A 13,472-nucleotide genomic window follows, 5' to 3' on the forward strand; every position below is an offset into this window, starting at 1 on the left:
GTTTGGTCTGGTATCACAAAGATCAGGGTGGTGAACAGTATGGCATTTCTGCACTGCTAAAATAAAAACAGTGAAGGCCAACCTAATTCTATTACTGCACAAGCTTGCTATAACGAGTCCACCTTTCATGGAGATTGGCAGTGGGCATGGGTTGCAGAATCATGCTCACATGCTATGCCATTATGACCATGGAGGCACAGAGGGCTGTCAGAAGCATTTCCTTCAATCGAACAGTCTCTGTGTCTCATCAGTGCAGGCTTGGATTGGAATTGTGCTGTATGGTGTCTTTGCCTTTTTGACACCTGCAAACTCTGCAAATCTGGTACTTTTGTTTTCACTGGTTCATATACCAGCATTCTTTAATCTTTAGCCTTTTAGCCTTCATGGTACAACTGCCCTGGACGGGTGAGTCTGATCCTTTACATTGTCATGTGGAGCAAGTACATGGCTACCTGAGTTTATTTACTGGGGACAGTGTGAACTTATGTCGAATGTTATGGCAAATGTTTCTTTTTCTTATCTGAGCAAGCGTGTGGTGTGTGGTTACTCCACTAATGCTTTTCTATCTGTTCTTCTGCCTCTATGCTCTGGTCTGTGGTTTACAGTGGGCTTCTTTTTTATTTTATTTGTTTTTGTTATTCTGGCTGCCTTTTACTTTGTATTTTTATTTTTATTTTCACTGGCCACTTCAGAGGCAAGGTGCGAGCCATTCCGTCACACTTACTAATGCTGGCCACTGCTAGTTAACAAGGAAATCCCTGTTTAATTGCATGTATTAAGCAGGTTTACACTTTTTTGTTTGTTTTCATTTCACTTTATACATTTTCTTACATGGGGGAATACAAGTTGAAAGGATTTTCCAGTAGTAAGTATTTGTGTGGCATACAGGCATACAAAAAAAAATCTATGGGTAATCTATGGGAAAAGCACTTTAGGAAACAAACAGCTATGGTATATTTGAGGTGGAATTGTGGGAATTGAAACAAAAGAAGGCTTTAGCTCCTAGTTTTGTTTATAATGGGTTGGGTACACTAGCTGGTGACCTGCCCACCTTATCAAGTTTTAGCCAATAGCTCCACAACCTTCTATTATCGATGACTGTTCCAGCTGCAGATCAAGCAAACAAACATTTGCTTGCCATATTAAAATGGGTTAAAAATAGATAGATTAACAAATAATAAAAAAGTGTAAAACAAGTATATACACACACGCTTTATGGATAATAATAAGGAATGGATAGTAAAAAAAATCGTAACATGCTCATCTATGAATGAAACTTACATCTAAGAAGTGTGTTATATAATTAACTCTGTAATGTCTGGAAATCTTACCTTGTGGGGTAACGCACTTCATAGTCATCAGGCCGTTGCTGTGGGAACAGAGACAGAAAAAACATATAAGTGTCCTGCAGTACACTTGGTGTGAGTTTCAAAATTTCTGCATGCTGCTTTGTATTCTGATTTTTGGCTGCTACAGTGGCAAGATCTTACTCCATGTTGGCATACTTTGATGTGTCTAATCTAGGGTTCCTACAACAGCCTATGTAAAAATGTCAGTGATAAATGGTAAAGTGTATTAAGTGTAGACTCTCAAATGCCACTAGGTGGCAGTAACAGCGTGTCAGTAAGACTAGTCTTCGAGCACATGCTCTAGATCAGGTCTGTACAAAGGAACAAGATGACTGAGAACACTCTGTACAGTTTTGGGGTGGCCGTGTGGTGTAACAGACACTGTGTCCTAAAAAATATAGATAAAAGGGAGGAATGCAGATAATTGGAGGGGGTGCGGGTGCGGGGGTGGAAATGGTTGTCATATGTATTCTGTCAAGAATACATCTCAAGATGTTTGCTACCTTTCTTCACTAAGTGGCAAGTCATTGTGCCTTTTTAAGGTGCAAGTTAAAGAAAAGGTGAGGGACTGAGAAAACCCATGCAGACAGAAAGAGAAAATGCCAAACTTCCTACAGATGTATTACAAAGGTGAAAGAAAATCAAAGTACCCTGATAAACACTATACGGACATGCCAAAAAACATGCCAAAACGTCTTCCTCCTGTGCACGACCCACACTACTTCATGGGCCACTGTGTTACCCTAACTGTATAAACTGTAGCAAAATATTGGTATACCTGCACCTACATCTAACCTTAGTATTCATGCAAACATCATTGGGCTCTTTAATATGCATAAGAATGACATTACTCTATGAAGTGAGGTGCCTAGGCAAATGCTGGAAAATGGAAAATTTTGGTAATCTTTCTTTTGTTTTCCCTCCAGATTTCCCACTTAGTTTTCCAATCCGACTGTAAACACATTCATGCTCATTTAGTGTTTTAATGGCCAGTGTGTTCTGTCGTTCCCCTAGCTACATTATCAGTAAATGTCTGTCAGAACAGCCCTCAGGTGTGAGCGTGGCCATGCAGAAAACAGTCATCAGCAATCCAAGCAGTGCCATTTTCAGTTTATTCCAGTCTGAGCGTACACACACACACGAACACTTTGCTCAGGTTAATGTTCTGTAACGTCCTCTGAGCTGTCACTTCTGATGGTGCCACATCCAGTGGGCTGCTTAGTCTGTGCAGACCAGCTGTATTTCACTGGAGCATATAATTCCTTACTCACTACACACAGTTATGAGAAAATACTATACAGTGAGGGTATTCGACCACTTCTGTTTTTGTTATTTAACATACAGTGGATTCAGAAAGTTTTCAGACCCCTTGCACACTTGATTGTATTGTTGATTTAATTTTGAACGGGTATTCTAGTAGTTATGCTAGCCCCGTACTACTAAGATCAGGGTTCGAATATCTAGGCGCTATTGGTCGGCCAGGCGTTCACACAGATATGATTGGCCATGTCTGAGGGGGAAGCTGGCCAAAGCCCTGCGATTGATTGGTGCCCTGTCCAGGGTATTCCTGCCCTGTGCCCAGTGTTTCCCGTTTGAACCAGCCCAGGTATGAAAAGTAACACTCTTTAGACACAATGTCTTCAGATCTTGAATCTCAGATCCGATATAGGCTGGTTGAGCCCCTACACAGACATCATTGGCTATGTCTGAGGGTGGCAATCTCTGCTGGCTGGCTGAAGGAGCCTGCACAGAGACAGCGAATAATGGAGATTTGTGTGTCACTCACAGTATGAAATACTGATCCCTGTGAACCCAAAAAGAAGTGGTTGGATGCTACACTTGTTGGAGGGTGTGTGTTACAGGTATTGCTCTTCTCTGTAAGGCTAGATAGGTCTGCAGCAGTGGAGGAAAGATAAGGTAATTGATAGGGCCAGTGATAGCTCAGTGGTTAAGGTACTGGACTAGTAAACAGAAGTTTGCTGGTTCAAGCCTCACCACCACCAAGTTGCCACTGTTGGGTCCCTGAGCAAGGCCCTTAACCCTCAATTGCTCATCGTGTTCAGCTCATTGTGTAAGTCGCTGTGGATAAAAGCGTCTGCTAAATGCTGAAAATGTAAATGTAATTGGATAGGATTAGATTAGGAGATAAAGGGAAAAATGCATAAATAAAATTATTTATAAATAGTAGATTTGGAATGGCAAATAGTGCCTAGATAAAAATGGGCTACAGTCAGTATTTGTATACCTACACAGTGCATATATCTGGTGGTTATGGGGCAGGGTTGAAGAAGGTGTACCTAAAAAATCTGTCAACTATGAATATCCCTGAGAGTACTGAAACTAGTTGTGTGTGCATCTGTGTTTATACCTGTGAGAATACATGCCCTGCCATGCTGTACGGTCTCTGTCTGCCCAGTGAGGCATCAGTTAGCCGAGTGGTAGAGCCGTAATCTGGTGTCGGCAGAACTGGTTCCCTGTCTAGAAGATTTCCGGTGCTGCAGCTTCTTCCACCGTGCTGTAAACTACAGACACACAGAAAACTATGCATTAAATTACACAATTAACCACTAACTGTTTTAATAATATAATTAGTGATGCTTACTTAAGTTCATGGTAAATTATAGAAAACTATGCTAAAACGTTTTACATGCATAATTTGAGCTTTAGTAAACCATAAATATGTCTGATCTGTGGAATAGATACAAAGTCTGGTCTCAACTCCAATTAAGAAGTAGCACAAATCCTGAGAGTTTTATTTTACCTGACACCCAGCCTGCTGCCGTCTGTTTCAGGGATCACTCTGGTGTAGGAAAAGGGGAACCATCCACGCCTAGTGAATATAAAATGATCAAACAGTTTGCATAAGTCATATAACGCTATATCTTTTCAAACAAGTATTATTTCATCAAAGGTAATATTATTTAACATGAGCCTATTAAGAGCAGAATCTTTGCATTATCATATGCTCCCATATTAGGAGTCACCACAGCAGATCAGCCTGGTTTGCATTCCAGAATTGGCTGTTTTTATGCCAGATGACATTGCTGATGCAACCCTCTTTATTTCATCTGGGCTTGTGACTGGCTCTGAGAGGGCACTGACTAGTGCATCTCCCAATGACTAGAATGTTCAGCCAACTGCTCCACATCAGACATGTCATGTCTGTGTAGACTTCCACCGGCAGATAGCACCACTGAGATTGGACCACATGGATTCAGCTACTACCTGAGGTCCCAATACACTCTGCAATATATTACACTAACTCTTCATGCTATCTGTATGATCTATTTTTCTGTACTGTATAATATGTACAAACAGCAATGTTTCAATAACTTCATTGTTACTCATTCATTTTACCTCAATTATTTTTTTTAAATTTTTTATTTAGGGCAGAATCTTTGATGAACAGTTTTGCAAAAAAATACTACAGTATATAAGGAATATCATATGCTGCCATATTGGGAATATCATATTATTAGGGTCCACATTTCAGAATCAGCAATTTATACACCAGCTGTCATTCATGAAGCAACCCTCTTTCTTTCATCCGGGCTTATGACCAGCTCTGAGAGGGCACTGTCTAGTGACTTTTGTTGAACAGTTTTGATAACAATATTATATTAGGAACATCATATGCTCCTATTTGGGGGTTGCCACAGCGGATCATTCTGACTTGTAAATTCTTATATGAATCCATTATTTTGTTGACTCCCCAATAATTTTTTTTTACATAATCACCTTTGCATGATTATGTTTATAGCTGAAAATCTTGCAGGTTTATATTGAATAAACTGTACAAGTTTTTTGTCTTGTAGAGTTAAACTGTATATGTACTATGTCTCGAAGAGTTAGCAACCAACAGAACTGCAGAAATAGCAATATACCAAAGAACGAAATTAAATTAAGGACAAAAAGAAGCTTTGTTCCAAAAAAACAAAAATAAACTGTTAATTTAAGACAATTCAACTGTATTTTTGTATTTTGAACTTTGTAACCCAAACTACCATACATTAACATCCCTAAAGGCCACACTAATATAAGAGACCATCATTGTCAAATTAAGATTCAGGATTTCTAATTAGCATTTGGATTTCCTGATGGTTGTAAAAGTATAGGCATGTTTCTTGGTTTCTTTGTTTTCTAATGCCATTTTTTCTTGTAAAACCACTCAGTTGGAATCCAATAGTCACAAATAAACAAAACAGACACAAATAAAGATTTAGAAATATTAGATTTATGGTTACTTCAAAGTGTTTTTACAATATATTACAATCCACTGTCTCACTCACATTCTTGTCTTCTCACTTTCTCCATAGTGCCAACCGTCCCGGGCCTCAGGCACCAGCAGTGTAATGATGTCGCCCTCAGTGAAGCTGAGCAGAGTGTTGTTGTCCCCAGCTGAGTGTGAAAATATAGCTTGGACACGAGTTCGCCCGTTCCTTTCCAGCCCAGCTGCCACTGAGCTTGACCTGGGCAGTGTCTGTGTCTCTGCTGTGATCAAAAATACCAAATATAGCTTTTAGAAAAAAACATTTCCTAATGGCTACAAGATTGTGACAATAATACGTATAATCACAAACATGTTTACTGACCCTACCTCTAAATAAGCAGATTTTGCACATATAAACTATTTATGTTGCATACTCACTAGACCAGGCAGGATCCATAATACATTGGAAAGTGAGTATAGGCATCTACAAATACAAAGTTACCTGTTTAATAGCATCATTCATTTAGTATCTAATAAAGTGGAAACCAATTGTACTGTCCATTCGGTCCATTTTCTTCCAGAACTGCTTAAAGCTTCTAAAACATCCTACACTAACCAGATGTCCTTCACCTATTTTCCTGGCTTTTTTAAGCCCGTCCCTTCTATTCCCTCTAGTTCTGGCCTGTTTTCATTAACCATGTTTGCACTCATATTGTCAGAGTGCAGGAGAAACAGTACATCTTCTGATGCAAAAAAGAGAGCTAGGGAAGAATCTCATGACCCCTTTTCTCAAAACACTGTGTGTCCTTAAACAACCTAAACATTTCAGTCCAATCAAATGCCAAGACTACCTTCAATTAAACTTGAGCTATTCATTTGGTTCAAAGTGAGGGGCCAGACTACAAAAAACAAAAACATGAGAGGCCCTGAATACATCTCCCCTGAATTCTATCACGGCAAGGTTTATTGTAGTCACTCTGAGACCTGGCAACCCTATTCACAAGTACCATTTATCTGGTGCATTATCTATATTTAACACATGCATTATTTTCTATGTGGATTAATGTAAAGATTTATTCATCATACAGTACTCATGAACAATTTTAAAACCACTGACAGGAGGTCTGACCAAACATCTGTGGGATGTGCAGAACAAAGTCTGATCAATGGAGGCCCCACCTGTGACATACAGGGCTCACAGGGAGGGTGTACAGGGCTTGTACATGTCACATGCCTAGCGTGGCTCTCTGTACATGACACAGCTTCACCCAGTTTACATCACAAATAGCCACTCTGTATCCCATGTTTAGCTTTGCTTAAACATGACCAGCCACTTTTCACACCCTGCCAGTATAACCACAGCATTAGGTATTAATCATTTTAAGATTTAACATGTATTGTGTGTGGGTTTGTACCTGTATACCTCATATACTATAGACTTTAAATTGTAGCTCTGCCAAAAAGGACTAAACGTGCTTACCAAGAGTGCTCCTGCTCTTGGTGGGTGCCACTTTGCGGACGGGCAGTGTGTTAGAGTAGGTCTCGCTGCCGTGCCGGTGCACCTGTTGAGAAGCTTTGCTCTGTGCAGCTTGGCTGTCTATCCAGCGCTGGTAATCCTCTCCTCCATGTGTCCCGGCTGTGCCATTCACCATAGAAACACTCTCCATTCCCATCATCCTCTAAGGGAATGCAGTGGAAAAGTACCACATTAGCCTCCGCACAGGGTGCCCTTTATTAGAATCAGCATTTTTTAGATGCTTCAAGTTCAGAAGCTAAAGATACAGCAGATTGCTGAATTGTTTCAGCTGAATAATGCCCAACTGTAAGATAGTTTAGAAGTTCTGAAAATTCTTTAGTAAATGTTTAAAGATTTCATTTAAAATTAAACACAGCCTGGACCTATTTATATGGCTTCTCGGGGCAAATAAACATTGCATGCTAAAATGTGACCGTGTGACAACTGAAAATGTTCTGTAAGTGTGTTAACAGCAAAGGGATTAATATTAGTACAGGAATGATTGCGTGCTATTTGTTTGGATACTAGCTGTACACCCTCGTCCCAATTCAACACAATAATAAAGCACAGTAATAGCATTCAGTCCAGATACCCTGTAATATATGTAAATACACAGCCATTACACCACAAGAAGATGAAAAGACTGATGAGCTGCAATTTACACAAACAAAAATTAAAAGGCTAAAAATATGCCGCTCTGTCAGAGCTCTTTGCGGTTTTTCATTAATAAACCAAACAATGTAAAGTGGGCTCATTTTCTTCCTTATAAGACCCCACCAACATAAATGAAATGTTCTCTATTTGGTTTTCATTTCATTTTCATCAACCACTTTATGACAGTGGTAGCCTAGTTGGTAGAGCTTTGGGCTCTCAATAAAAGGTTGAGAGTTTGAATCCTGGCTCTGCCATGCAGCCACTGTTGGGCCCTTGAGCAAGACCCTTAACACTCTTGGCTCCAAAGGCGCCGTACGATGGCTGAACCTGCGCTCAGATAAGTGGAAATTTGTTTTACTGTACATATGTATATGTATATATGATAAATGAAGGCATTATTCTTTGTCCTGGTCAGGGATGCAGCATGTTTAGTACCACTGGGAAACACTGGGCACAAAGTTTGTCAACTAATAAGAAAACAATCAGAGTAAAAAAAAACTGGATCACGGTGGGCATTGAAAGTCAGTAACTAACTAAGTAATGGTGTTTTTTATTCATGTAAAACTCAAGTTCTACACTTGTACTTGAAGGGCATTTTGCAAAGCATTGTATAATGTCCTTGATTATACAACTCTTGACCATTAAGTCTAAATGCTTTTTTTTACTAACCTGCTGGCTGCCCATGAGAGCTGCAAGTTCAGGTGAGAGGGGTAGAGGTTTGGCCCCTGGCATAGGGTCTGAGATCACCAGGCTGGATTTGGCGTGGTGTGGTCCGGTACCCAGTGCCCCCGCTGCACCCATCTGTTGTGTGAGGAGAACGGCCCGATCAGGGAGTTTATGAGGGTCAGCACATGCCTGCTGCCACATCGGGATCTTCTGCATGAGCAGGTCTTTACCCTGAGCACAAACATACACAGACAACGGATCAAGCTTCTTACCTGAGGAAATGTTTCACTTTTAACAGTGGTGTCAACTAGCATGAGAAATGAAATGCTTTGTGCACTGAAGGGCAAGAAAGTGGAGTATCAGTCCCGCCAGAAAGACACAGTTGTGCCCCTAAGCATGACATTTAACTGCTCAGACTGTATTATCTTGTTTATTACTAGTAGCTCTGAATACAGATATCCCACGGATAAATACAGGTGAACGTTTACTGCTGAAGGACAGTTTGTTTGTTTATTAGGATTTTTTACGTCATGTTTTACACTTTGGTTACATTCATGACAGGAACGGTAGTTACTCGTCATTACACAAGGTTCATCAGTTCACAAGGTTATATCAAACACAGTCATGGACAATTTAGTATGTCCAATTCACCTCACTTTCATGTCTTTGGACTGTAGGAGGAAACCGGAGCACCCAGAGGAAACCCACACAGACACGGGGAGAACATGCAAACTCCACACAGAAAGGACTCGGCCCGTCCCCACCTGGGGATTGAACCCAGGACCTTCTTGCTGTGAGGCGACAGTGCTACCCACTAAGCCACCGTGCCGCCTTGCTAAAGGACAGAACTACAGTTTTCACATTTGGTGTATGCATGCTTGTATGTATGAATTGTGAGGCGCACAGGTGGCACAACAGCCTTTTATGCTATTCCACCACTGCTGGGATTAGGGGTCCAAATATCAGCAGTTGCTATAGACTGGCACAGACATGATTGTCTAAAGGCGTGGCCAAAGCCCAACGATTAATTGGCGCCCTGGGAAAAATATATATGTAATTGAATAGGTTTTTGTTTTGTTTTTTTGTTACATTGTGGTCATCAGATGTAAGAGGAACGGGTGAGCAAGGGGGGGGACGCTCTCCCCCTTCAGGAATAAAACACTGTGCTGTATGTTTTCCCAATGTGAAGAAGTGTGTATTTAATGTAAAGCATGAACAAATTGTGAGAATAATCACTTACACTTGTCTAGTAAAGTTCAGGAGTTTCGGTAGTATAAAGCTCAATTTTCACAATAGACGTTATACTATATTAAACTATACTAAATTATACTAAAGGGCAGTGGTATTCAAAATGTGGGGCAGACACAGATCTTTTGTATATTTAGACTCTGATTCTTAAATGCTACAATAACCAGGTAAAAATAGGGGTTAGTAGAAGCCTATTATTGGCCTTGGTTCCCAGTTACCAGCTGGGCACTGAGACCAGAGCCAAAAAGCTTAGGAGCATCTAAAAACTGTGCTACTAAACAATCAAACTTAAATAAGTGTTTTCTGACCTTGGTCTACACAGACACATTTCTACGGATTCCCTGAATTACTACACAATATTATCCATGATAGATGCTAAAAAGGCCCCATGATGGATTGTCATCCTGTGGTTCCTGCATTGCAGCCAGTGATTCCAAGGATGCCGGACCCAGAGCGACCCCATATACACATTTTTTCCAAGGGTGCCAAGTTGTCTACATAATTTCACAGAAGTCATAGCTTCAGTCTGGGCCAGTTTCCAAAAAAATGTGCATTTCTTAATCTCATACACACCCCCACACACACAAATCATGGTGCAAGGTTTTGATAGTGATGGACTGAGCCCTCTTCACTATTCTCAGTCTCAAAGTACCAAGATATCTGTCTCTATTATGTCCAACTAAAACACAGAGGCTTTGCTTTCTGCTGTGCTCCTTCAATGCTCTGAGACATCAATCTTACACCTTAAGACCTGGCTCAATGCTTTGCCAGCATTACCCCCCTCACACACTGGCCAGATATATGTATTACCCCAGCCTATTATTGGCCTCGGAACCCAGTTACCAGCTGGGTACTGAGACCAGAGCCAGAAAGCTTAGGAGTGTCTAAAAACTTGCCAACACTGCACAAATGAAAGAAGGCTGTCATCAAGCAAGTTTCTCATTTAAAAGGACAATAAAATGTGCTTGTGTATGCACACTGCACTAAAAGATTTATGCACTAATTTAAAGCTTGTCATTTGTCAAATCACATGGTACAATAAATGCTAACTTTTTGCCTCCATCTTTAGATGTGGAATATATTAATATACCTTCATCGTTTCTAGTTCACTGATTCATTTGAATTTTGCAAAACTATCCATCATTTAATTAATAATGCTTTTGATTCATATACATCCTGAATTGCTTATACATTGGTTAGCCCAGTAGACCTAATAAACTGCTAACTATATGCATTTTGTAGATGTATCTTCTTAACACAAACCTGTTTTCAATAAAACTGAATAATTTGTTCAGGTAAGTGCCAAAGATTACCAAAATGTACCACAGAAAGCAATTTTAAGGCTGATTATACAACTGGGTACCAGTCTCAGGTTTACTAGAAATTTAGATGTGAATCATAAATAAAGTGATTGATTGAGCTTGTGATTGTGAAACGTAAAATGGAAAGTAATGTGACACTTTTATTTTAGAAATATAAAAAAATAGGATGCTGTGGTCAGCAGTTGAAACAAGTGCCTTCCTGATAAAAAACTAGCCCATGCCACAGGCATTTGTTGACATAAGTGGTCATGGTCGGCCCTATTCTTTACATGGGTTTGCCTCTCTTGCCTGCTACTTAGAACGAACACTAGCCAATCATATGTGTTAATGAGCTGTGTTAATTTTAATTGTTTAGTCTATTTGTATTTGTTTTATTTTGTCTCTTACTCTATATTAAAAAAGTAAGAACCAAATAAAAATACAATGTTGTGTTATGTATGCTTATTCGATGTACAGCACTTTGGTCAACGTAAGTTGTTTTAAGAGTGCTTTATAAATAAAATTTACTTACTTACTTACTTACTTACTATATGTATTAACTCATGAGTAAAGAACAGAGTAGTTTGAGTAGTGATCTCCTCAAAATGTGTTTATCTGCCATATGATACTGCACAATAGCAACAACCCTAATACAGGCTGGTAGACCTTTGTATGATATGGCAGTCGTACTATGGTATATGGTGAGTGCTTAAACCCACTTTCTCAGACTTCCAAGCTATTAAATGTATAAAAAACCAATAACTAGAACACTGTCAATCAAGGGCTTTTAGCATTAGAATGAGAAAGACTGACAGACAGAGAGTGACATAGGGACAGGGACAGACCACCTCCACATTTCTCTGAGTCAGACTTTAACAGTCTTTGTGCTGAGGCAATTATCACCCACGTTGCCAGCCTGGCACCCACAAGGGCACCTGCAGAGGGCATCGTGACTATCGTGACTAGGGCACCATGGCTGCTAGCTTTGGGTTGAGAGAACAACTGAGCATTGAAAAGAAAGGACTTAAGCATGAAGAAATGTCTGGGGCTGATATTAACATTTTACTCTGAAATTCATACAAGTGGATTAAAAGCCTATGTGGAAACACTAGGAGGAAAAGTGGGACTACACCCTGAACAGGATACCAATTCACCAATAAGCATTTAAAGGAATCAACATACATGCCGATTCACCTAGATGTATGTTTTTGAGAGATGGGAGGAAACCAGAGTACACAGAGGAAACTCAGTAGAAACTTAGTATGGGTAAAACACACCAAACTCCTCATAGACAGTGACAGCAGGTGAGGTTTAAACTCAAGATTTTGGACTCTCCCATTGCATGCTGCACCACTGTTTCAACTAATAATAAGTTTTAATGTGATATCCATTCTATTTTATTGAATAAATACTTAACAAAAAGAATGTCTTTGTTGTTAAATATGTTAATGTTGTTGGGATCAAAATGCAGGATCATTTATGATGTGGCACTGACAGAGAAAGCAGTTGTAGTCTGGTAAAGTCAGGATTTAATGACCATATTTTGATTAATAGCCCAGTTTCTAACCACTGGGCCACCACTGCCCCATGATGGTTACTGCAACTGAGATAATAGATTTTGTAGCTTATATAAGCTAAGTTCATTAAAATTGCCAAGCTGGGTTCATTTGCTGTGGTGCCAACAGTTTTAAGAGCTTAAATTAATTAGCTTTAATAGCTTATTATGATCAAAAAGTGAAACGATTCATATGGAGATTCATATGGAGTTTATATGCTTTATGCTAAGTGGACATTAGTTTGAACAAAATGCTTGGGTGCTCTGGTGTTGCAGCGGTAAATTACACTAGCCCACTACTGCTGGGATCCAGGGTTTGAATCCCCATCTGTGCTTTTGGCTGTTTACATACAGACATCATTGGCGGTGGCATAGGCCGTGCAATGAACTAATGTCCTGACTGGGGTGTGTTACTACATTGCGCCCAGTGATTCCCAGGAAAATGGACACGTGGTGACCCTGAGCAGAATAAAAGATGTCTTGTTACACACACACTTTTAGTAGTATCTTAGCAAGCCTTTATGCACTTAAGGTATCTGCTTGGATGGCCTCGGTAAAAGACGTGATGACGAACCCAGCAGTGTTTGCGTGTTGGCTGTGGGCGGCAATGCAGAGATTCAGAGCTGATGGTGCCTCAGTGGCTTGATGGCCCAATTAAATGTTATTCCCCCATATCTCTAGTCCTTGTATCATTCACTACACAACCATTATGTTTAGTCTCATTATCTCAGGATAAATTTTAGAGGTCATCTTGGTGTCCAGAATCACATCCCTTGCAATTAATAAAAAATAAAAAGTTTCACCCTGGTTTTGTCTCAGTCTTCTCTACCAAACTGGTCTGCTTTAGTTTGTAGATATTATTTCATTCTGAAATGACCAACTTCATAACTACACAAATGTTATGTGGTTACGTGTCAGGTTATGTGTCAGATTTAATAATATTTTAATCACTGATCATAGTTTCTGCAGCTAG

General features: G+C 39.9%; 1 protein-coding gene across 6 annotated transcripts in view; it reads right to left on the reverse strand.

Annotated features, from left to right (window-relative positions):
* Positions 1–13,472, reverse strand: part of baiap2b (BAR/IMD domain containing adaptor protein 2b) — a 71,379-nt gene that overhangs the window by 11,266 nt on the left and 46,641 nt on the right. For all 6 annotated transcript variants that reach the window (XM_063002886.1, XM_063002887.1, XM_063002884.1 and 3 more), the window contains 6 exons: positions 8,399–8,626; positions 7,040–7,238; positions 5,639–5,840; positions 4,111–4,179; positions 3,718–3,871; positions 1,332–1,369 (listed from right to left, as the gene is read on the reverse strand). In XM_063002886.1, the coding sequence (XP_062858956.1) occupies positions 1,332–1,369; positions 3,718–3,871; positions 4,111–4,179; positions 5,639–5,840; positions 7,040–7,238; positions 8,399–8,626 (890 nt within the window). The remainder of the gene's footprint in view (positions 1–1,331; positions 1,370–3,717; positions 3,872–4,110; positions 4,180–5,638; positions 5,841–7,039; positions 7,239–8,398; positions 8,627–13,472) is intronic.

Source organism: Trichomycterus rosablanca, chromosome 10, assembly GCF_030014385.1.
Source record: "Trichomycterus rosablanca isolate fTriRos1 chromosome 10, fTriRos1.hap1, whole genome shotgun sequence".
Classification (NCBI taxonomy): Eukaryota; Metazoa; Chordata; class Actinopteri; order Siluriformes; family Trichomycteridae; genus Trichomycterus; species Trichomycterus rosablanca.